Source organism: Engystomops pustulosus, chromosome 8 (genome assembly GCF_040894005.1).
Source record: "Engystomops pustulosus chromosome 8, aEngPut4.maternal, whole genome shotgun sequence".
Lineage (NCBI taxonomy): Eukaryota > Metazoa > Chordata > Amphibia > Anura > Leptodactylidae > Engystomops > Engystomops pustulosus.
This window is the reverse complement of record NC_092418.1, coordinates 75617145-75643869: the sequence shown is the minus strand read 5'-3', so window position 1 is coordinate 75643869 and position 26725 is coordinate 75617145. Positions and strand designations below refer to the sequence as shown.

The 26725-nt window shown below is 40.9% G+C and overlaps 1 protein-coding gene across 1 annotated transcript in view; it reads right to left on the bottom strand.

Annotated features, from left to right (window-relative positions):
- Positions 1-4405: 4405 nt before the first annotated feature.
- Positions 4406-26725, bottom strand: part of SLX9 (SLX9 ribosome biogenesis factor) — a 64618-nt gene continuing 42298 nt past the window's right edge. Inside the window, exons 3-6 of the mRNA XM_072121285.1 lie at positions 25221-25283; positions 22691-22844; positions 10576-10647; positions 4406-4938 (exon numbers count right to left, since the gene is read on the bottom strand). Coding sequence (XP_071977386.1) covers positions 4815-4938; positions 10576-10647; positions 22691-22844; positions 25221-25283 — 413 coding nt within the window. The 3' untranslated portion in view covers positions 4406-4814. The remainder of the gene's footprint in view (positions 4939-10575; positions 10648-22690; positions 22845-25220; positions 25284-26725) is intronic.

Below are 26725 nucleotides of genomic sequence, written 5' to 3'. Positions count from 1 at the left end.
GAAGGGAAATAATGGGGAGCTATCATGGTTACTAGTGGAAACCGAATTACCGGTAAGAGTAATTCCATATTTCCACCACGTTCCCATGACGGCCCCCACCTGGAGACTTACCAGATTATACCATTATTAGGGAGGGACTACAGCCTGGAGAATCTTTCAGCCAAAGGCCAGCTTCCTGGTAGGCAATGTCCAAGCGGTAGTGCTTTGCAAATGTCAAAAAATTTCACCATGTTGCTGCTTGGCAAATCTGATCCAAAGATGCACCCCTTTTCTCTGCCCATGAGGCTGCTATGGTTCTAGTGGAATGGGTTTGCAGATTTGTAGCAGTGAATGATAGTGGATTTTATCCATCTGGCTAAAGTCGCTTTAGAGACCTCGGCCCCCTTGCTTTTCCCCGCAAAATTAATAAATAAATTTTGATCTCTCCTCCACCCTCATGTAGCTTCTAGGTAAAATAGTACATTCCTTCTAACATGTAGGGTTTGCCACTTTTTTCACAATCTGTTTTGGGATCTGAGCAGAAAGAGGGAAGAACAATTTCTTCAATTTCTTGAGACAACTTTGGGAAGGAACAAAGGATCTAACTTAGACTATTCTGTCATGCAGGATTCTTAAAAAGGGTTCTCTGCAAGAAAAGGCCTGAATCTCCCCCAGTCTCCTAGCTGTGGTGATGGCTACCAGAAAGGCCGTTTTAAGAGTAAGATTTTTTTATATTATCTGAACCTAGAGGCTTGAATGGGGGCCATGTAAGGAGATTTAGAACGAAGGAAAGATCCCACTGGGGAACCCGGTTTTTAATGTATGGTCTGATACAAGAACAGCCTTTAATGAATCTTTTTATCCACCAATGGTCTGCTAAGGGAAAGTCAAGAAAAACACTTAAAGCAGAAATCTGGACTTTTAGGGTACTGGGTCTAAGACCTAGAGAGAAACCAGATTCTAGAAAATCTAGAACCTCTGCGCTAAATTTGGAGAGCCCTGAGAAGGAGGTTGGTCCCCGCACCAGGAATAGAATTTCTTCCAAATTTTTTTTATATATAGCATTAGTTGCAGGCTTTCTGCTTGCTTTAATAGCAACAATTACCACACTAGAAAAGCCTTCTTCGGTTGCTAAGAACGACCTCTCAGGATCCAGGCTGCGAGTCTCAGTTGGTGTATGTTATGATGACATAATGGTCCCTGTCCAAGAAGATCCTGATGATAGGGGAGATGGAAGGGGATCGTGCAAAGAAAATAGCCATGATCTATTAATGGTACCGCCGATTTTACGGATTCCATTTTGAAGTGTTTGTATTTGATGAATCTGTATAGTTTTTTTTAGATTTTAGATTTAATTGGACAGTAAGAACCGTTTGGTTTTTTCACTAAGAATAGAGGGGAATAAAATCCTTCCCCTCTTTCTGACACCGCAACTGGGACAATCACATTAATTTGACACATTTGAATGTTGGCACAGAGCTGGAGGTTTTGGCTTCCGGAAAATTTTGGAGAAATTTGAAAGTTTTGTGGGGGAATTTGGAGAAATTCTATTTTGTAACCGGATTGAATGATCTGGATGATCCAAGAATTTGGGGAGATTTCCTCCCTCCTGCTTACAAAACACAAAAGTCCCCCCCCCCCAACTGTAAGTCATTCTTTCTGTTTTTGTCGGAGTCAAAGCGGTAACCTCAACCTGCCCCTCCTTTTGCGTAGCTCCATCTACCCGTTTTGCCTATCAATGGTGTTTTATTTTCCCTGGGAAAACGAAAGGGAAAGGAATGGCTTCTTGGGGGGAGGTTTATTAACTGGAAAACCCTTTTTTCTATCTGCGGCTTTCTCAAGTATAGAATCTAATTCACTACCAAGACAAATCTCCCTGTTTTAATGATAGGGATCCCCGAACAGAGTTGGTCAGGGCCGCTTCTTTAATGGAGAACCACAAGGCTTCGGCAGATGCATCAGCTAAAAAAGGCTGTAGCGGATTTAAGGAGGGGTATGGACTCTATAATAGATTCCCTAGGGCAGCGATGGCAAACCTTTCAGAGGTCGAGTGCCCAAACTGCAGTTTTTAATGGGCCTGAGGGCATCAATATCTTTGTCAGAAGGAGAGGAAATTTGGGTTTGACGCCGGAGCTTCCCTTTACAGCCCCGAAACAGTAGGGGCTCAAATGATAACATGACCCTATCCACACCATCTGTCTCTTCCTGCAGGTATACCAGGATGCTCCACATTAAAAAAAAATGCTAAACATGGCAAGTCCTGAGACTGCAGGAGGATCCCTGTTTGTTGAACTCTCCCATGGTGAAACAGCCTGAGTGCCCACTGAGAGGGCTCTGAGTGCAGCCTCTGGAACCAGTGCCATAGGAACGCCACCACTGCCCTAGGGGTTTTATTAGATGACTTTCCACCATTGAGAGCCAGAAAAGAAGGGTCCTGGCAACAGTTGTGGAAGCAATATTAGTCTTGATATTTAGAGATTATGTTTCCCAAGCGCTTTTTAAAAGGGCATTGGATTTCCGATCTAAGGGATCCTTAAAAGGGGTTGTATGGCCACGGACATTGCTAGCCACAAGGTGCAAGAAAGAAAGATTTGGCAATCACCAATATACAGTTATTACAAATAATTCATTATTTGTAAGATAAAGTAATTGTTAGTTTGCCAAACCAAAGCTGTTTACACTTACTGATCTCTAAGGTAACGACCAGCGTCTTCCGCTGCGCATGTGTAGAAGGCTCTCTCTGCAGTGCATGCTGCTCGCACTCGCCAGCGTGTGCGCTGTCCCTGCCTGCTGCGCAGCCAATTGAAGAAGAGCGTGTGATGTGGGCGTGCACAAAAGTGCTCCTTGGGAGTGTGGTATCCTGGGAACTAATATTATCATGCGGATCGCGGCGGCCATCTTTAGACATTTCATTCCACCAGCAATAAAAGGTAAAATATGTATTAAAAATGAATTATAATAACCGGGAACTTGAAAAACATGGGTGTACTAAAGAAGGGAACATAAAAAAGGGATGCAATGATTTTTGGATAGAACGGCCGTACTACCCCTTTAAGTTGTGCAATGTCTTCGAATGGGAGATCAGTTTTTTTTTTTTTACCACCTTCTTGACCTGGACGTCTACCTTGGGTACGTAGTCCCATAAAGCAGTCCTCAAAAATTAACCTGTTACGAAAATCTTTAGAAACCGAGATTCTTTTTTCTCTGGGTCTTTCCATTCTTTAAGCACTAGATCTTTTAATGTGTCTACCACCGGGAAGAACCGTTTCTTTTTATGTTTTAATCCCCCAAAGAGTTAGTTCAGAACTGACGTTGGTTCAACAACATCCTCAATGTTTAGGGTGCTTCTTAAGGTTTTTAGTAGATTGTCCAGGTCGTCTGAGGAGAAGAGTTATTTCGTGTGCCCCGCTTCTATAGGTTGGACTTCCTCAAAATCATCCTCAAATTTCTCGCGTCGAGAACCCGAAGGAAAATCTAAATCCTGATCCAGATTGAATATATCTAGCTTTCTTCCTGGGAGGTACAAGTAGGTGTGCGGAAACGGAGGAGGCCAATTCCTCCATAATCGCTGATCTCAGTCTATCAATGAGGATTTTTCCTCTTTAAAAATTTTTGTTAAGGAATCTGGACATTTGGCACTTTTTTTTTTTTTTTATAATCCTCAGCTACTTTAGCATTGCAAAAACCATATCTTTTAGACTGTTTCTTAGCGGGTTTTCCCCCTCTCTCTTTGTTCTTTCTCTGTAGGCTCTTTTTGTTCCTTTCCCTGAGAAGTATACATATAACAACAATTACCAAGAGAGAGAGGAGTCAGTCCAGGGCTTGTACTTAAGGGTACCAGGACCTGGAACAGGCTTGCTACTTCGCCATGTCTACACAGGGAACACAGAAGCAAACTGCAGCAGTGTATACCTTCCACGGACGCCATTTAACTGAATGTCCGGCATCCACGCGGTAAGGATCCGTCCCCTTACCTTTCCGGAAGATCCAAAAATGTAATCAAGGCGCTGGAAGTTAGGGTAGACACTCTGCCCGTAACCTCACAAATCACCCCCAGCATCACCGTCCAATATGGAGCAAATGAAGGAAAGCTCCAAAAAAATAAGTAAGGTAGTCCTCCTCTTTACCACAGCGCCAACAAGTCTGAGGCACCTTGGGGGGGAACATCTTATGAAGTACATAAGGCACCCTTCACCATCTGGTTAGCAACTTACAGTTAGTCTCCTGATAGGCCTTGCTTAGTGAGGATTTATGTGCCAGTTCGTATATCAGAACTGTGTTAAAAAGTTGTCATGATACATAAAGAAAGGAGAACAGAACTGTGAGAATTGGACCTGGACATTTCCACATAGAAGCAGAGTGATTAGAAATACAAGCTAGCTTATTTTGGGTTTACAATGAACATTTTATGGACATCAAGCAAAACTTGTAGGTTTTCAGATTTATTTTATATTGGAAATAATCAAATCAAACACAATTAGATCTTACATAGGTTAGGCCAAAGAGGTTTCTTTGTACTGAACCCAAGAACAATTGTTGGAAGCGATATCAACCGTACTCATTTCATCCATGATCCAATCCACAAATGTAAAGCACATGGACACAATTCATATCATACATATTTTACTGGATTTAGCACAAGGCTTGTTAACAGCAGCCAGATGTTGAGGACAATATACACACGACTGGAATTCCAGCGCAATAGATGAAAGTTTTCGCTCAATGTAGTCCGTCTTTCAATAGGTGCCGTCATCTGGTTCATCTGCTGGAATCGGCCAGGGACGCCTTAAGATTCCTTTATGTACATTCCAGGTCGAGTTGCACCCTCGCTCAGGTTAGCTGGGTTCCTCCTGCTCTGCCTTCATACGTTTCATAAGGTGCTCCGTCACTGCAGATAGTGGGTTGGCCTTGTAAGATGGCATTTTGACCAGTTCTTGAATGCGAGAAATTTCTTCTTCCCTATATAGATGGGGAAAACAAAAGTATATGATGAATGAAAATGTATTTAAAGATAGGGGTTTTCTATGAATTCTTAAAAATACTTTGCCAGAAAAAAAAATTAAAAGGAATAATAATAAAGAAACCCTCATTGCTCCGATTCCTGCGCCAGTGCTTCCAGGCTTCAGAACCAGCACAAGCAGATCCTGTGAAGCCCAGGCACAGGTGTTAATGGCAAAGTACTGTCCCAAGGTAAGCACACTTTGCTTTTTGCCGATTGACCCCTCTAGGGTTTTCCCAGAATTCCTGGAACACCCCTTTATTGATTTCCATTCCCTTTTAATATAAGGTGCTTAATATTAACATGCTCTGTATTGTAATCACAGATACACCTATTTCATATACACAGAGTGTATGTTTGAAACCCTTTACCAAGCTTAAATATCATCATTCAACATTGTATACAGTTTATGCAGCTGCATCTATGCAATTCACCCATCGGTTCCACATAAAGGTCCCTGAATAACTGCTCAGTTTTCTACTGCTGAAGGCCGGCGGCACAAGAAGGTGTTGGCCATGGAAACAAACACGTATCCTGGTCCAATCCAAGTGCACAAGACATTATATATGGAACATAAATATGGTGCAAAGACTTCTTGTCTGCAGGCCCAACTGTAACACCAACACTAACAATTTCTAGATTACCAATGATGCAGTTTGGCCCCACAAACAGGGAGTCCTTGCGTCATAATTCAGTATGTTGTAAGGACTCCCCACCTGAGTTCATTCCATGGAATCAGGCTAAAACATGGGTCAATTTCCGCATCCGTCTGAACCCGGGCTAAAACTGGGTTGATATTAATTCCAAAAAAAAAAAAAAAAACCCAGCACAGTTTCTGACAACATTTTGTGCTGTATCGCAATGGAGCTGTGTAAAAATGAATGGAGCTTAGTTGTAATACCACACACTACCCGTGGTCAGATAAAGAGCTACTTTTGGAAGAAACCAGTTGTGTTTTTCAACCTCTGGACAACCTGTTTAATCCCTGAATGACTGTAAATCCATGGTCAGTGAAATATAATCCAATAGTATTAAATCTACAAAAGATGGGTTATAACAGGCTACGCACCAGTAGTTTTAGATGACTGCGGTGCATCCTGCAGAGTAACATTTAGTGCTAAGAGCTTAGGCCCACAGTCTTAACTCTACATTCATACAGAAGTGTACGAGCGAGTGAGAGGTCTTTGCTCCCCCAGGTACACAGAGAGTTAATCATTTACAGTCCTGAGATGTGGTACATCAGTTCTCCAGTCTTGGCAGCTGTACCAGCTCTCTCTGCACATCAACTGTTATGTCTGAGAAGTGGATATAGCTCCCCAGGGTCTGGAATCAAAACGTTAGTAGAAATCGGAGGCCGTCAGCCAAAGTAAATGATGTATAGTCCAGAGTTAGCTGTACAGAAATAGAGGGGAGGGAATCGTGGTATGTTTTATATATGAACATTATAAAAGCTAAACCTCAATGAAAACACAAGTAGAAATTAAAAGGCTGCAAGGTTCATAGCTGACTATACAGGAAAGGAGCACAGGAAACAGGAGGAAACCATAAGAAGGGGCACTAATGATCTACGGTAACTATTAGGATAAGGCATGGGTTTAAAGTTCTCTCTTATTATTATTACTGTATCTATGTTCTGTTTTATTAAAGTTAATGGAACTTAGCAGACTAAAAGGAAAAAAAAAAAAAAAGTGGATCCATTTCTAACTACGCATTAGAGACTGTGACAAAGTAGGATAAATGGATGGACCCATCCCAGATAACCCAAATTTAGCTGAACATTAATAAAGATCTACCTAATGTACGACTAAGTGATCAACTCAGTTGTAATGTTCAAAATATATGTCCATTGTTCACTAAGCAATCAAGTATGTTGTTAGGTTGCAACACAAATTACTGTATGTAACCTTATTGTTTTGTTAAAATAAATAAAAAAATACTTTAAAAAAAAAAAAAAATAAAAAAATAAAGTTCATGGTCACGGAAGAGACATGGGTATAGGCTATGCTTACATGGGTATATTCCATCCACACTTCAGCCAAAATTGCACTCTGGGAGTGAGAAAGCAGAGCAGAAAAACCTTGGGCACGTGTGAATATATTTTTATAATGAAGCGTGTGTATTTTGGCCAAAACATGCCCAGCCTGATCAGCTTAGGTTTAATAATAATTCTCTGAACACAGCAAGGGCTAGAGAATGATTGGTCAGAGATCATGTAATGGATTATTACCAGCACCGCAACAACCAAACAGAGCACAATGGGGAGATTTATCACCAGTGTCCGGGACAACCAATCAGAGTTCAGCTTTCATTTTCACACAGCTGTTTATAAAATTAAAGCTGAACTCTGATTGGCTTTCAAATAGAACAGTTTTAACTCAGAAACTTCTGATAAATCTCCCCCAAATATTTGCAGGGTAATTGAAATTTAGCCCAACACAGAGTTAAAAAAAAAAATCTCCAGCTTAGTATTAAGGCCGTAATAGGGCCTGGCTGTCTGGGGTCTATGATTTCTATGTTCATGTTTGGTGCCTACAATTAATACAACCAGTGTTTTCTTAACATAGGGGCACTACTAATTGTAGCCTAATCTGAAGTAGTAAATTATAGAGAAGAAGGAATGAATAGGGAATGGACAGCAATATAAGTCAATGGACAGACTGGTATCCTGGTTTCTGGAAAGATGGCTGACACTTCAGTTTCCAAGCAACTAAAGTTTTCCCAGAACCATTGATGTTCTGCCATAGAGCACTTCCTAAACATTTTTAATGTGGGACAAGATCACTGGTAACAGGTGACTACCAGGGTGTGCGGTGGTAGAAATGGAAGAACCAGGGGCATGAAGTGTCAAATCGACTTAATGTAGTACTTGAAATCAGCACAAACCCTGGAGAACACATGCCAGGAACTGTGAAGTGATGGTTTCCTGGATAGTTAAGAAAACAGGAGGTCGCTGTGCTGTCAACACTACTTTACAGCAAATCCTCACTATATTATTCTGGACTCCACACTTGCACTCCTCTCCAGCGGAGAGCGTATAGCGTCTCCATGTATAAAAGCGCAGGATTATCTCAGTTTTCTCATAAGCCTCCTATGCAATCTGTGTACACAAGTGTCTCTATTACCAGCCAGTAAGCGAGTCACAAAGGTCCCTCTGACATAATTGTGGGTTGACAGCAGAGAGCCCAATCTGCATAGGTTCAGGGTAGTGACACCACAGCCCATAGAAGCACATGCTTGATGTGATCTGAAAGATGAGATTTTTATCTTTAATATGACAGGTTTCAAGGTGCATGTGCACATAAATGGGCATCTTAATTTATATTCCCACTCCAGCCTCTAAAAAGGTGCTCACCTCAGGCTCCATGCACACCGACGACGAGGCGTGATGGAGAGAAAGAGGGATGAGCGCTGCTCTCACCTCTCCATAGGAAATAGTGCCACACGGCCGTTCTTACGGTTCCATGTTTTCTGCAGCCACGGAACAGAATGGTAGCACACGTTGTGCTCACTGTGTTGGGCCTGGGCGCCATAATCGTCCCTCAGATAATCGTGTACATGGGGCCTGAGGCAAATAGGACTCTTCTCAGTTTCACATGACTTTGGTCTAACGCACACAACCGCACTTGTTGGCCGTGAGTTAAAAAATTAATAGAGCGGGACCTATTCCTGCGCCGATTTGTGGCAGAGCCTCTCAGCTCCTATGGAGCTATGCTTGATATGATCCAATGATCCCTCACCTCTCATCTCCAACCAGTCACACTTCCCTTTTTTTTTTTTTTTTTTTTTTTTTAAATAGGTAAATGAGCAAAATTTCCCATAAAAGAGGGAGTTCTAGAAAGGACATTTCATACCCTGAGGGGAAGAGTAGTTTTGATCTGATGACAGGTTCTCTTTCAGCGCCATCTGACCTTAGAGATCCATTATTGATTAAATTGATTACAGAAAAGTGGGGGCTATGAAAAACATTGCATCAGTAAAGGGGCAGTTTTAAGCGACAAGAGCTTCTTAACAAGTCCTTGACATTTTAACAAAGCTGCAATTAATTTCAATATATTTATAATTTAATTTATATATTTAAAATATCACAATACATGTAAAAACCAATATTAGTACAATTTAACATCAACATATAAACTAAATTACAATAAAAAGATTCCTTTCAACACTTTCCTTTGGACAGCCACAATCCCAGAACCTATGGAGAGGTGAAAAATGCTAAAGGTGTCTCCTCGTCAAACCAGCTATGCATATATGTCTAACATAAGGACCCTAAGCAACCTAGAAATACACCATCACATTGGGAGCGGGAAAAACTACTACAAACATGAAAACTATTGTATTGCTTGAAGACTGTATGTAATTCCCTTTCTGCTCGTATTCACTTTAACCCATGTGCTGCTTATAGACATTTCCAAAAACAGCTTTCCTTTTGTATACACCTCTGCTCACCTGGACCGATTATATAGGTCATATTTAATTTTATGACCACAACTCTGCACCTCATTTTTTTTTACCAATATGAAATGTAATGTATAAGAACCTAAGCAAGCCAGACATTCTAACAACTAGAAAAGCGAAGAAACGTAGCCATATTTGGTAGCTTTCAGTCCTAGAACATGACGTCTTAGAGCAGAATAATGTTCTCTGTATGTCTGGATACATATACTGGTTTCCCACTGGTTATACAGGAGGTTTCCTGGCTGGCAATAAATCGTAACTCACTACAAGTTGCTAACAGCTTATCCTGCAGCAGACATACACACAAAAAGCCTGCAGAGTGTGAATGAGGGACAGTACGGACACAATACCATAGTTAGACAATTCTATAGAAATCTTAAAGGGATGAATGGTAAAAGGAATAAAATTAAAAGCATGGATTCATCACAAGCTTCAGCAACCTGGTGTGAATGAACTTAATTGTAGCAAACTCCTGCTATCGATCAATAGTTGTCAATTATGCACATTAATAACATAAACAGTCAGTTAAGCATTCTGATAATCTGGGGCATAGTTTCTTCTATAAGTAACCCCTATATCAAGTAGATCACATCCAAATACTCCCAAGGTTACTCACACACTGTTGGACATACAGGCACACGTTAGTAAAGAGCAAACACCCTTAGGACATAGCAAGTCTGTAAGCGGTTCTATACTGCCAGCAAGCTGTGTCCACAACAATTCAGGATGAAGCTCGTCGTCCTAACGTCCAGTTGTTTGCATTTGATAGGAGAATCAATGTTGGTCAGAAGAAATAAAGGGCATTAAAAATTCTATTCCAGAGAAGGGGAGTTTTTGCTTAGTGAGTTAAGCTTAGATGCTGCAGGTGAAGCGACAGACTCCCCTATATTCGGCTCTATAGTACCGATTCTGTAGCTTCTGGAACCACAAGGGTTTCTAGGTACTGAAGTGTACTTCTTGTTTTCTTTTGTTCCTTTTTACAGGTAAATTAGCAAGATGACACATAAAAGAGGGAGTTCTAGAAAGGACTGTTCATACCCTACCTGAGAGGGCTTTTAGTTTAATGGGGAAAGTCTGGAGTCAGGTTCGCTTTAAATGTATCTTTTATGAAATGTTTTGGTGATAAGATCTATACTTACATTATTTTACGTTTCTTCATAGGGCGCATTTTGCTGTAATCAGTTGACTCCGGCTTCTTCTTCCTTACAGCCCTGAGCGGAAAGAAACACAAGAGAAACTAAATATTATAGACTCCTCTATATCTACAAAATTGGACTAACCAATACTGACAACAGAAGCCTACTACAATCTACCAGTAACTTTATTGAAAGAAGTACAGAGATAGTACAGAGTTTCAGCTAAAAAAAAAAAAAAACCTATCAACTCTGAGATACAAAATTGTACATTTTAAAGGAAACCTACCACTTGAAGCTCGGCGCTTACCATGCGCGCGGCTCTCCTTCACTTCCTATGTAGCCGCGAGCATGGTAAGCGCCGAGCGCGTACCTCCCTGCACCGGCTATAAAGTTTAAAAAGTGTTTTAAACCGCAATACCGCGGTTTAAAACACTAACAAAAATAAGCTCCGGCACCAGCTCACCCTGAGCTGGTGCCCGGTATTTCCATCAGAAACCTGCCACTTCAAGTGGTAGGTTTCCTTTAAAGAAAAAAGTATCAATTACTTTGAAAATTTGTGCTTGCTTTATTTTAACAGGAACCTTCAAATCTGCCCTGGGTATGTACTCCACAGATCTAAAATCTTTTTTTTTGATACATACTTTTTACCAATTGTTTTTCTTTCATACCTCTTTTCTACCTATTAATGTTCATCTAAGCAAACCTTTAGTGAAAAAAGTTGTAATGATAAAATTCATAAGTCACCAGACAAAACTGTACATTGCAAAGAACCTTCAAAAGTCAGGAAGGATTTTTATCCAATAAGATAACTATAAATGTCCCCCATATGCTCCAGGATCAATTGTTGGTATCTTGGCTTTGCTGTACGAGTCATGCTCAATTCTGCTGTAAGGGATCTGCCTGGTACAGAGCAGTAAACTGCACCACCACCGAGTGCAGGCAATGTATTCCTAAGCACAGGATATTAAAGCGGTTTTCCAGGCTAAATATTCTGGTAAAATATCCTGAGAATAGCTCCTCAATATTAGATTGGTGTGGATCCAACACCAGCACCAATAAAGCAGCTTGGCTCACTTATGGCAAGTTGATCGGAGAGATTGGATCCAGATGGTTAAATTATACCAGTTACTTGAAAAACGTAACAGTTTCAGGTTGATTTCTAGAGATGGGCATTTCAAGATTGAACTCTTAGCATCTCTAATGCTATAGGGGCTCTAATGAAACTGTGCACACTTACATCTGCATCTCTGTGTCATATTAAGAAAAAAAAATAAAGACGTCTTTGGAAACAGATTAGTAGAAGTCCAACTGGCAGCTAAGGCTCTTTTTACGACGACCACGGTTGGGTCCATGAATCAGAGACCGTGTGGGGTCCTGTTTTACAGACTGAACAATATGTAAAGATCAAGACTGTGTATCAGTTATAGATCAGTAATAACAGCTGTGCTTCTGATCTTCGGATGTTGGGGACTACAGTACAGTAAATTACCAACATCCAGAGGTATATCTAAACTAGGAGTCTTCTGTAAATCGGGAGTTAAGTCGGGGACTGGCTGTAGTCAGAAACAGCCCTTCAATTGTTGGATCCCAAGAAGGATAGGCTTTAAATGTTTAAAAGACAGATAACCCTTATATATGTCAAGGGTTAATTATTTTGAGGGGAAACAGAATGTAGACTCATATCTTGGAAGCCACTGGACAGATTAATCACGCCTGAGAAGCAGTTGGATGTTCCACCTATGAAGACCTTCAATGCATCTTCTGGAGATTGTGCGTGTGATGATGCAGATTTATATTCTGGCAGCATATAGAGATGGACGTGTCTGGCTGAGCGCATGAATCATGTTCTTAAGTTCCTTCATACGACTGATGGGAATTTTAGTCTGCGACAAAGAAGATGAAGACTTGGCGGCAGGTCCATTGTCTTCAGGCCAATATGTTCATTAGAACTTCGACATCTCCCAAGTCTGCCAATGTAATTATTTTTGTCTGTGTTAAATTTACATATCTCTAAAAAGATTGCTTTTTTTTACCTAGTATGGGCTGAAATCATTACTTGAACCATTTGTATATTATTCTTATCACAACTTCGGTTTTACAGCTGAACAATTACAACTACTGCCTCAGCTCTTCTTCCAGACAAGATACAAAAGACAGACACAAAAGGACACAAGCGATGAAGCTGCTGGCAGCGGTGCTCTTGCATGGCTTTGCCCCAGTACATTTTGGCTGGCCCTACATTAGTGGATCTTTTGTTTTATTCTCCCCATCCTGGATGGGTGCATGCCCTGCCTTTGTCCGCATACACAATACGAGCCCTTACTTAATTACACCGCACTGTCATGACATATTAGAAATCCCATCCACATACAAGTTCCCTCCAATAAAGCGGAGAGCGAGGGGGAGCACCCAGCCTCCAGCACAGACTAATCTTTTATTAATAAACCTTACAAATGGCTCAAGGATTTGATGTCCTTCTATACAACAATCCTAATCTCCCCAGATAAACGCTTCAGTAGAACGGTTTCTAGATTATCATCATCAGATACAAGCTGCTGGAGAAACTGCCGTATTGTCGTAGAGCAATTAAATACGTAATCCCTGCAACGTTGTATCTGCAAACAATTTGTGTGAGTGCAGGGACGGGGGCTCTTTTTCGGTCAATCTGGGAAATGAATTAAGGTATTTAGGCAACAATTAAATTGAAATGTTGTCATACGATTCAGGAGGTTGTACCACTAATTGCTCAATGTAATGTAATGTATCAAAAACAGAGCCAGGACTGTCTGTTGAGATAAACTTTTTAGAAAGTGCAGAATGGGCTGGTTACACATAACCATGTTCAGTACAATAAAAAGTAACTGAGCGACGAACTACAGCATATTCCTCACTATCCAAGTCACACGTGTTCACCAGTTGAGCACCATTAATTCCATAGTGCTGTACAATCAAGGGTAAGGGATTCACAAATATTACATAAAGTACAAATAAGTACAGAGATCTGGAACAAGTGGAAGGAGGACCCTGCCTGTGGATGGAGACATGAGGGGAGGGAGCAGAGCAGTAAAAGTGTGTTGTCGCTATCTTGAACAGGTGGATTTCATGTTGGATGTTGGGGACAGTCAGACTCATTTTGGTAGTGTTCCAGAGCATGGAGGATGCACCAAAGAAGTCCTGGAGACGGCTGTGAGAAGAGCGGATGGTAACAGAGTGAAGCTGAGGATCCTGTAAGAAACTGAGATTACATGTGGGGCGGTATTGGCTGATGAGATCAGAGATATATGGAGGGGACAAGTTGTGAATGGCTTTGTAAATCTTGGTTAGAATTTTAAATTGATTCCATAGGTTCCATTTTACGCCCTTTCCCAGTTTTAGACTTTTTGTCCACCAATTCAATTCAGTCCTTCTGCTTTAGAGGAAGTGCAAGAGAGAGAGAAAAAGAGGAACTCTGGGGAAGCCAAGTGTTATTTGAGCTCACTACCGAGCTCCACCCCCGGATGTTACACCAGGTGCCATACCTCCATGAAACCCCACCCCTCCCCAACTCCCTCAAGCGACCTCTTGACTCCCTGGCATTTAGTGATAGGAAAAACACTGAAGAGCTATGTAGGGGATGGATGTTTAAACCTCTCGTCTTCCTGTCCCTGCAGAGGTCAAGGTGCTATCCTCACGGTGGGGCAGTCGAGAAAAACAGGACTTGTTTACCTGATTGTTTACAAAATTGTTTACACTTTAGAAACCTAGAATATTATGGGGACTAAACACTTTGTGATTGTGTTTATATAAAATGGAAACACTCCTCTCCAGGTAGCATGTATATAAGGAGAATAGTCCGAATCCTTAGTGCCTGCAGTTAGGAAACAGAGCTTGAAGAAGAGGACTGCCAGCCTACCTAAGCAATCAGAAGTAGCAGCTGAGATGAGGTTACTCTGCCATAGAATGCTGGTATCCTGGTCACTGACTAGTAGTCCAGGGTCAGAGAGAGAGGGACAACTAGCCCAGGCTTTCCTCAGAATAGAACCCTTCTTCTGCTAGGACCGAGATTGGAGAAGTGAGGCCTTTAATAAGCCTATATTGCTTTGCACCTGAATTTCCTCAGTAAAGAGGGAAACTGTTCACTGCAGACCCTGATTCTTTGGACTTATTCCCCATTGAGATGCACCTCACCTTACCATCCCTTCTGGAGAGCAGCAACACGTGGAGACACCTCAATGGTGCCTGGTACATGAACTAGCAATTTTGTAGAATCCGGGTTGAGAGTTGTAGTAAGGGCCTGGATGTGAGGATTAAAGGATAAGGCAGAGTGAAAAGATGTCTCTAAGGAAGCACACTACGTGGATGGGTGAAGCCATGAATGGTTTTAGCACTCTGGTCTTACTTATGGTTTGGTTTATTCTTATTCAATTTTTAGAAAAAATTTTCCCTTTTTTTTTCCATTGCAGCCAATTGGTAAAATAAAAAAAAATCCTTTTTTTGTTCATTAATGTACTCTCTGCACCTCATCTTGAAAGAAAGAAAACAGAAATAAAGATATTTTTGCTAATTTTGTAAACAAAAAAAAAAAACTAAATATCACCCAACTATTCAGACCCTTTGCTCAGTGTTGAGTAGAAGCACCTTTTGAGTTAGCACAGCGTGAGTTTTCTTGGGAATAAATCAACAAGTTTTTTCACACATGGATGTGGGAATCCTCTGCCATTGTTCATTGCAGATTTTCTCCATGTCCCTTAGGTTGGATGGTGAACGTTGGTGGAAGCCATTTTCAAGTCTCTCCAGAGATGCTCAATTGGGTTTAGGTCAGGGACTCTGGCTGTGCCAGTCAGGAATGGTCAGAGAGATGTTCTGAAGCCTCTGTTTTGTTATTTTAATCTCTGTGCTTAGGGAGATTTTGTTGGAATGTTTTATATAGACAGGAGTGCGCCTTTACCAAGCAGGTCCAATTAGTTTGAATTAAACACAACTGCATTCCAATGAAGGAGTAGAAGCATCTCAAGGAAAATGAGATGAAGGGTCTAAATATACTTATGACCATGTGATATTTCAGTTTTTCATGTTCAATAAATTAGCAAAAATATCTACATTTCTATTTTGGGGTACCACAATGAAAAAAAAAAAATTTTTGATTTAAACAAAAGGCTGCAATGAAAAAAAACTTAAAGCGATGTGAATACTTTCCGTACCTACTGTACATCACATAAAAACATCCCCATCACCACAGAGCTGCAAGGCAGTGCCCTGCCGATACAACAGAGGTGCATTGTGTATTCTGCAGCCATTTCATTTGCGCCAGCAGATTCTTGGAAGCGGATACTTGGACGGGTAAGCAGTTTGTGTGTAACCACACAAGGTAAAGTGAAAATGTAGATCAATAGGATTTTTATTTCCTGGGACTGGATTACTTTCTCATATTTATGTGGTATAGTCTGTTGACATTTTGACTATTAACCCCATAACGCCAAAGCCACTTTTCGCCTTCCTAAAACGGCCCATTTTCTAGAATCTGCCCTGTGTCACTATAAGTGGTTATAACTTTAGAATGCGTTAACATATCCAAGCGATTTTGAAATTGTTTTCTCGAGACACTTTCTGTTGGTATTGTGGTATGTTTTGCTTTTATGAAAAAAAATCGGATATTTGATGAAAATTTGGAAAAATTCTTCATCTTAGAAATTCAAAATGTTCTACATTTTCCATACATAGTCATGATAGCAAAAAATTTCTGTTTTATGTGGACATTGTTTTTTACGCAACCTCCCATGTAAGATGTTATGGGGCTTTGAACTTTAGATGCGATTTTTCACATTTTCATAAATCTGCTCAGATTTCAAGTCACTTGAACAGATAAGGGATTATTTTCAGCGACATTAGATGTACTTTACAAATACTTAAATTTAAGTTGGTCATTAGCTTATTGATATGATTTTATTAACTCTTAAATGTATGTAGGGAAAGAAAATCGTAAATTTTGGTTTCCTTTCTTCTTTCTTCTTGTATTTTTTTACTATTATAAAAATACTATATTATCTTTATTCTATAGATCACTACGATTGCAGTGATACCTCATTTACCATTTATACAGGAGTATAAGCTGAGGTTCTCAGCACAAAAAAGGTGCTGAAAAACCTCACCTCTGCTTACACTCGAGTCAGTGTACTCACCTTCCGACGCAGGCTATATACTACAGGGGGCTGGCAGGCTATATACTACAGGGGGCTGGCAGGCTATATACTCGGGAGGTTGTGACCAATGCATTAACCACCCTTGGCTTATACTCGAGTCAATAGTTTTTTCCAGTTTCTGTTAAAATTAGGTGTCTCGGCTTATACTAGAGTTTATACGGTATATAGTGTTTTATATTATTTACAATTTTACAGAAGAAAACGAATATAGAGAAAATCCCATTTATTTTCATATAACCAGTTCCGGAGAAATAACCTTTATATATTTTTTTTTTGGTTGACAGAGCTGGTTTAGGGCTCATTTTTTATGTGTTGAGTTGTCCTTTTCATTGGTACCTTTTTGGTGCACATAACTTTTTAAAATTACCATATATACTCGAGTATAGGCCTAGCTTTTCAGCACAAAAAAAATGTGCTGAAAACCCAAACTCTGCTTATACTCGAGTAAAAAAAAAATATATCACCTTTCCAGCTTCCCCCGCTGCTGGCTATATACTGGGGCAGGAGGCTGGCTGTATACTGGGGGATATGGGCTGGCAGGCTATATAATAGGGGGCAGGTGCTGGCTAAATACTACTGGGCAGGGTCCGGCAGGCTATATATCGGGGACGCTGTAACCAACGCATTTCCCTACCTCTGCTTATACTCAAGTCAATATGTTTTCCCACGTTTTTGTGGTAAAATTAGGGGCCTCGGCTTATACTCGAGTATATACGGTACTTTTTGGAACATTTTGGTGAAGGGAATATGAAAAATGTACCATTTTTGGTAAGTTTTTCAGGTTTTGTTTTTACGGCGTTCACCGAGTGGGTTCAATAATGTTTCTGATTTATTGTACAAATTGTTACGGACGTGGAGATGCCAAATATGTGGGTATTTTTCATGATTTTGTGTTTTTTTTGTACTTGGGTATACATAGGGAGTGGTGGTGTTTAGGGGACTTTCACTTTATTAAATTGTTTTTATTAGAAAGTGTTTTAACTAACTGTTTTAAACTTTCTTCTTACTTTTACAGGTCGTCTTGAACAAGCGATGCTCTGATCGCTTGTTCAAACACTTATTCTTATAACATAGTGTAATACAGATGTACACATGCTCAGTGTGTTACAGCCAGGTCTGCCAGGAGGCATGGACCCGGCACCCGGAAAGGATCACGCAGCCCCGGGGCACTGGCAGATCCATCGGAGGAACCCCCCGTCTCCGGTAATCACCACAGGGGGTCCAAATCCCTACACATGGCTCTTTCTGGCTGCTGACCGCAGTGTGTAAGGGGTTAACTATAATATACAGCCGACACCCGGCACTTCTGGCACCGTTCAGCAGCAGATGCCAGAAGCAGGTCGTAGTACTACATCAAGTCCTTGTCGCCCCTGATTTAGTACTGCGTCCAATGTCGGAAAGGGGTTTTAAAACCATTTTATCTTTCTATGCAAAAATGTTATGTTTTCTTTGCTTTCCAGAGAGCAATTCCAGGGACAGGTAGTTAGTGACATGTAAATGAAACCCAGAGGGAATCAGATATCAGAAAAAAAAAGTCATTGTCATTGGGCTTGACAGCAGACAAGAAAGAACTGGTTATATTTTCTGGGGCTTTTAAGCAGATAAGTGCATGGGATGACTTAATTATTGCAAATGAGTGCCAGTATTAAGCAGGTTGTGACGCCCACCACACCTTTCACGTTGCTATGGAACGTTATGCTATTAAAATACCACTGTCACTTCTGTAGGAATCCAACAACTGATAGATAAGGAGATACTGGAGACCAAGAATGTCAGAAACAAGCTCCTTGTCTTACTTCACATATAACAATACAGGTCAGGACAAGGTTCCCACATCTACCATACCTACTGTGCTTACTATAGAGACACAAGAAAGCTTCATATCAACCCCTTAGGGACCAACGCTAGACATCACCCTGAACATGAGCGTCTCCACCATGAAGCAGTCGTGTCAGCGTTAAGTTGTTGGGATAAGTTGCTTCAGCAGATCCTGAAAGGTGGTCACAGGTAATGGGAAGATGGATGGAAATAAATACACGATAATGCTGGAGAAAAACCTGTTACAAGCTGAAAAAAAGACTAAGGCATAGATTCACCATCCTGAAGGACAGCAACTCTGTTGCTGAACCTGAAGATTTGGTAAAGAACAGCAATTTGAGTGAGCTTGATGCAAAGAAGAATGGGCAACAATTTCAGCCTCTAGATGTGAATAGCTGGTAGAGACAAATCCCAGCAGACGGGATGATCCTACATAATGGGGCACATTTACTTACCCGGCCAAAGGAGTTCACCCAAAGTGCATTGTCTGACGACAATGAACTGTGCCGCGATTCACAAAGATTGTGCGCCCGATTTCCTGCATCTGCCGGCTTCCCAGCTCAGGTCGCCGGAGTTCACCATCTTCTTCCCAGTGTATGTAAGCGCATTGGTTGCAACACAATTTGAATATTAAATCATCTGCGCATGCGCCACACTACGCTGACAACTCGCCCTAGGTAGTGTGGCGCATGCGCAGATGAATTCGGGGACCTTGCGGCCGTCACTGCTTCATCTGCGCATGTCTGTGCGCACAGCACAAGCGATGCTGACCGCGCAGGAGCGAGAATGCCAGACGCGGTCAGCGAGAGTTGCGGCAAGCAGGCGGGACGTGAGTAGGTGACGTCAACAGTAGGGCCGAGCAAGGGGGCATTCAAATGAAGACAAAGGGCGGATGAGGGGCGGTAATATTGATTTAAAAACGAGACACTGAGGAGACGTTTCCCGAGGGTGGGGGGAAATATACTCCTCTTCAACCCCGCCCATTTGGCGACTGGAGTAGTCACACTGCACAGGTCTTTCAAAGGTAAAATATAAGTTATCTTTTTCTCTGTAAAGCCGATTCTTGCGATAAAAGATGTTTAGCCTTGTACATGCAATGCTCTATGGGGAAATGTGGAGGGCTAAAATCGAGGTCTCCTGGTGACAGGTTCCCTATAAACAATGGGGGGGGGGGTCTGACAGAGGACAAGATACATTTCGACCGGTCCAGTAGTCATCCCATGGGGCCCATATGCAGTGAGGTTCTCCATAGTATGTATCTCCTGTATACGTGTACAAAGCTCCACTCTGGAGGGTGCTATGGGCTTTTTCCATTTTGTAGAAATTAAACATTTTGCCGCAGTAAGAAGGTGTAGGAGCAGTCTAGACGTATGCTTGCACATTCCTGCAGGATAGAGATTCACAATAGGCATAAACTGGGATCTGTAGGGATTTGACATTTGAGAACCGAGGTTAGAATGCTCGTAATGGAGGACCAATAGGGCTGTATAATTGGGCAAAGCCAAAATATGTGTGGTACATCTGCTCCCCCCGCCCCACACCGCCAGCAGGCATCAGGTGAATCAGGGTAAACACGGTGTAGTAATACCATAACATTAGCAACACAATACCCTTCTAAATAGCTGTTAAAGCTCTGCGAATCCCAAAAATTTACAAAATCCGACGAAAGTGCGTTCCGCAGACCCTTGGTCAGTGTGGTTGGAGAACATTGGGGCGCATTTACTGAGCTAGGGTTATGCTGCAAATAAAAATGGGGAAATATTCCAGCCACTAGATGTGCAAAGCTGGCAAAGACCTTCCCCAACAGACTTGGTGGTGGTCATACAAAATTTGGGGCAGAATATGTATACACAATACACTTTCAGTTTTTTTAACTTTCAAAAATTTCCAAGAGAATATATTTTCTTTATAGTCCACAAATACTCTGATAGATAACATATCAATAAAATACAATTCAGTTTGTGGCTGTAACATTTAAGGATAAGGCAAAGCTCAAGGAGATGAATACTTTTGCAATCCACTGTATATTGTACTGTAACTCCAGGTGCAGAAAAGGCTTAAAGGGGTGTTACCATTTCAACAAATTAATGTTATTGCTTGCATTTTAAAAAGTTATAACATTTTCCAATATACATTCTGCATCAATTTCTCACTTCTAAATCTCGGCTTGTCTTCATTATATAGAAAGCTTCTATGTTACTTACAAAATTCTGATTTCTGTCCACTGGAAGTAACATAGAAGCTTTCTATATAATGACAACAAGCAGAGATCTAGAAAACAGTTTATTACAGATTATTATAGAAACATTAACATTAACTTGCTGAAATGGGAATAGCCCTTTAATTCCAATTTTTAGAACTGGCACTTTACACTTGTGTGGTTTAGCTTAGTGACTCACATACTTGCAGTTGACAGCACAAACACATGTCCAATACTCCCCCAGCTCATAATAAAGCAGCTCTGCTGACAATAAGCACAGTGTGGGAGGTTATAAATAAGGGGGGAAAAACTCTTATTACTGATTCTGCTGATTTTCTTGCAAATTTGCAAAATGTGCATACAGAGCACGCTGGTTCTATTCTAGAGAGTGTAAAACCTGCCCCAGGGGCATTAACAACTGGAGAGTAAGAAAGCAGAGCGGGATGCAGCAGGGAATGAACAGTACAATGAGAGGGGAAACAGAAAGTGAAGGTCTGAGGAACGAAGCCCCCAGTTATTCCAATCCTATTCTGCAGGTGAGGTACAATACATGTATATTATCAGGAGGATTACAATAATACACTTCACTAGTAGCCAGGACAACATTAGGAAAAAAGTTTTATTTATCATAGGAATAAAGTGAAGCTTAAACTACTGTATGAACAAGCAATCTATACTGCAAGCAGAAGGTTATAGAGAAGAAGCTGAATAGACCATTACCATATGTACTCGAGTACAGGCAGTCCCCGGGTTACATACAAGAAAGGGTCTGTAGGTTTGTTCTTAAGTTGAGTTTGTATGTAAGTCGGAACTGTATATTTTATCATTGTAATCCCAGCCAGAACTTTTCTGGTCTCTGTGACAATTGGATTTTAAAAATGTTGGGTTGTCATAAGAACCAGGATTAACAATAAAGCTTCATTACAGACACCTGTGGTAACTGTTACAGCTGATCATTGTAGCCTAGGACTAAAGTACAGTAAATTACTAATATCCAGAGGTCCGTTTGTAACTAGGGGTCGTATGCAAGTCGAGTGTTGTAAATTAGGGGACCGCCTGTATAAGTATTAAATGTGCTGAAAAACCTTTACTCGGCTTATACACGAGTCTATAAAAAAAAAAAAAACACCTCTATACATAACTTTCCGAATAATGGGAACTAGTAATGTAATGTCAAAGTGAATCGAGAACCTGCTGTAGTAGTAAAGTCAGATATTCCAAAACAGTAGAATCTGAATGTAGCAGAAGGCATCTGACCAGACCGTGACACATAAGCAAATAGAAAAGCTAAACCGATGGATTAACATAACAATAATGATCTACAAATCTCCTAATTCCATAGCATGCCTCGTGTGGGCTTAACTAAAATAAAAACTAAAAACCAAACAAGATCCTTTACACGTCACTATATTTAATCCCCTGTTCTAACTGCATCACATCTGTCCACTGACCTTCCCCAGCAAGGACAAACAATGGTGTGCTATACGGAATCGGAAGGATTTTGCTTATTCTAGGATACAGAAAGTGTCACAGTATTATATAAGATGTAAAGGCTAGGTTTTATTCATTATTTTATTAAACATATTAAAAGGTTAAAAATTACTTTTATATGAATTTTTGTTAAAAGTGTGGACTGTTAGGCTTTTGTTGCGGTCTAATAGCTCAGTCTCTATTTTTGGATGGCTTTGTGCTCACATTTTTGAGCAAATGTAAGGTCAAAAATCAGAAAGAACTCAGCTGAGAAAATCATTCAAAAGAGAATAAAAGAAAAATTATTGAGGCTGAGAAGACCAGGTCGATGACCTCATGAGGAGGGCAGCAAGGCCAAGTATCTATATACTTAATGACACATAGAAGTCCCTTTATACAGAATGATACCAAGTTACATTTATAAATAAATGACACATAAAATAAAACTTACTCCTTTGGCTGCTTCCTAGGCACTTTGGGTTTACTAGCTGAGGCTAGTTCTGCTAGGGCATCCATAAGTGGCTGCATATCGCCAACAACTGGAGTAGCTTTTCTCTTGGCCTGGGCCTTTCTTGCCTGCTGATCCAGTTTCAAGGACTCGATTTCTAAAAGAAATGATATGTTTATAATAAAAAGATTTATTTTAAAACTCTTTTTTCATTACATAGTTGAACACATTTTAACAGAAAATGTCCCATGGAGGTCTGGATTTGGAATAGTACTCAAAACCAAAGTGAAAAATCAAAATTTCAGGCTGACCTCACCTCAGTAGGAACGGCTCACCACATTAAGACTCAGTGGTGTGTGTGGGCTCCACGTGCATGTAAGAGACCTCCCTACGCCTGGGCAGGCTCCTGATGAGGCGGATGAGGGATCACCTCCTGGACAGTGCGGTGCAACATGGCGTTGGTGGATGTAATAAAGCACGATTGGAATCAGGTCTTAGGAATAGGCAAGCCAGTCCATAGTATCAATGCCTTCAATATGAGCTGCTGACACACTAAAGCCACATGAGGCCTAGCATCAAAAGGAACCCAGAGCCACTGCACCGGCATATGGTCTTACAATGTGTCTGAGCATCTCACTCCCTAATAGGAGTCATGGCACCGCTGGAGAGCACATGGAGGGCTGTGATGCTCTCCAAAGAAATTCCTCCCCACACCATTACTGACCACCGTCACGCTGAAGGATTTTGCAGAACATCCTCCAAGCCTCTCCAGTCACACATGGTCAGTGTAAACATGCTCTTATCAAAGAAGAGGACATGGTATCAAATTTGCAAATCTTGGTGTCCTATGGCAAATGCCAATCACTCTGTAAAGTGTTGGGCTGTAAGCACAACACTGACTTGTGGATGCTCCATGCACTGGACACTGTGCTGACACACAACTAACCTTCTTGCCACAGCTTGAATTGATGTGCCATTCTGCATAAGCTTCACTTTATGAGTAACTTTTGTTGGTTGTAAGCACGGCATCGTGCTGGGAGCATTAATATAATGCAAAGTGACCAAAAAAAAGGAGAGAAAAGTCTACTAATCATTTCTGTTGTCTGTTCCATTTGGACAACATGCAGAGAAATTTATACTCAGTGCGATTGACTTGGAGTTTCATTGTGTGGGTTAAGTGTTCCCTTTATTTTGGAGCAGAGTAATATGGCCCATGTTTTGGTAATCGGCAAGCTCTGTAGTCCACAATTCTAGTAACTCTAGTATGTTGGTTAAATAGTCACAGCCAAAAGTTTACATCAACATTATTGGTTAGTAGTAAATGGTACGGCCATATGTGGCCAGTAGTTGACACCTCACAGTGCAGCAGTGTGTAGAGTGTAACCATTGCCTCTTTTGTTGTTTTAGAACAATCCCTATAGATATTAAATACCCAAGATGATTTCTTAAAGGAATGAGCCGGATAATAAACAACTACTTGTGTTAAAGAGCCCTTATTGCTGTAGTGAACTTCTGGGCTGCACAGTGGTAGACTGCTATGGAGAAAGGCTTTGAGCGATAAATAAGGGTCAGCCTGAACTGAAGTGGAGGGAAGCCAGGCACAAAGTGCAATTGAATCCAGATGTGGAGGTGCAATAGAAACATACTGCTGACATACAGTAAATTATCCAGCCCAACTATCACTTAGCTTTAGAACAGCTGCCATGGCTCGCTTCCATCACTCACTTTGATGCGTACGCTTACGTGGGCCATGACGCTCAAAAACAAGAACAATGCTCAAAAATTAAACAATTTGTGGTTATGGGCTGCGTTCTTCTAACTAGTCTAAAATATCTAGAGCTTTCATTAACCTCTTCACAGCAAAAAAGAGGCCACATTGTACACTAGCTATTATACTAGAAGCAGAATTTCTACTACTGTATGAAATGAATAAACCTGCACAGTTTGCAGCGAGACCCACAAAGAACAGCTGAACTCCAGTGAGGTTTTACTTTACAGAAGATTTAGTCTAGCAAGAAGTCCTCAGGATCTGTAGTGTCGCTTTACACATATTAGCTGCAAAAACCACTAGTGTAGAATGGGTAAAAGGTATCCTGGGAAATTGTAGCAGAAGGTTTTTGTGTAGTGAGAAGAAATCAGAGCAAGAAAAGGAAACCAGGCTTGTTTATTTTTTGGTTAAAGGAAGAATCTGTCATTGGATTATTAGTCTGAATTCCACAAAATGCACATGTAGAGGCAACATTACTCATGCCTTCAACGATAATAAGAGGATGAATGCATTTCTATGATGAAATCATGAATAATACAGATATTTCCATGCCTGGAGCTTAGCTCATAGAACATTCATTAGACCGGAGATTGTGACAATAGAACTTAATAAGTGGAGATACAGGAGCTGGCATCATGCTTGATGAAAGTGGCCTAACAGTGTCATGTACTTGTATCACGGCCAACTATTTTGGGAATGCTGCTCAATCTCGTGTTACAGAAATATGCATTTTATTTGCAAATATTCTTTAAAACTCAAACTTACTTTGCAGCCATTTTTCTCGCCTTTGCTTTATTTTTTCCTTCTTGGGCAGGATGATTTTCTCCTCTGAAATAGATAAAGAAGTAGGTGAAAATTGTGCATCTATAAATTATATAGGGTAAGTGACCTATATATGACTGAACAAGATCCTATGGTCAATGTCACATAAGTTTGACAAATCTACAACCCTAAATTCATTAGATTTTAATTGCTCTGTTATAAGCTTCGGTTTATTGATACAGTCCTGAAAAATTCCTGATTTGTTAGAGGATTTCAAACTATTGCAGCATTCACTCTAGCAAGATCAACAAGGGACAATTACTTATACATCCAGGCAATGTGTCTGTGGTAACCTTCATACATTTGTTATCCCCGGCTCCTTCCTCCCAAAGTCAACTTAAAAATTATACACCCACCAGAGCCCTTCAGACTTAGTATAATTTATAAAGTTGAATGGCTGTTACCAGAACCCCTCCATGCTGGAGCTTGACAAGCTGCTACACTGTCTGCCAATGTCCCCCTCCTCGGCACTGCCCCTCTTCCTCTGCCTGATGTAGTCTCACTGCAGCAGAGGAAAATTCAACACAGTGTGGGGTGTGGAGGGGGTGCTTTTTGCACACAGTAGCAGCCTGGGAATCTGCAGCAGGAAAGGGCTCTGCAGCAGCCTTTAGGCTCATAAGCATAATTAATCATTTTAAAAGTTAATTTTAGAAGAAGGAAGCCATGGATAACAAATTTAAGACTATTAATGCAGTCACAGGGCCTGGATCTACTAGTTTATCATGCTCGATCTTGATGGTAGATTTCCTTTACGATTAGAACAGAGACGCTGATAACACACAAAAACAGGCACTTCACTTTAAATTATTCACTTTGATTTCAGCCTTAAAGGGGTTTCCAGGACCTCCCTTGGTGCTCTCAAACAAAAACTGAGGTCCTGGACAACCCCTTTAAATCATCATCTTTGACCCAGATTTATCATCAATTGTGCCGATTTGAGGTGACAAAAATATAAGTAACTGATGTATGTTAATTCACCCTTAGAATGGCACAAAGTGATGCCATACTCGTCTAACTGATCTGCTAAGCTTTCTGAGCCCCTGCAAGACTCCACATTTTTCATCATTGACATAATAACACAGACAGTGATTGACGGTAGAAATCACAGCAGCAGCAGAGTTGGGACAGGCAGATTTGGACCCAAAAAAGGACAAAAGGATTGGTGAGTTATGTATCGGTTCTTCTTACTTGTTTTTCCTGGCTGGACATTTTTTAAGGCATTTCCCCTCTAGTCATACAGTTTATAGCACATTCAGACACCTGTATGTGGTCAAATCTTTACAGTCCATTTGATGTCTGCATTAGCCAAACTGTGTGTAGCTCAACGGTGTCCTACTGATAATACATACTGCCCCAGTCTTATCACAGGTCTGTCCCATATAGACAGCCTCCTCTGCGTATGGGATAGTACACTTACCCAGAATTTGATCTAAGAGGAAGGTTAATAT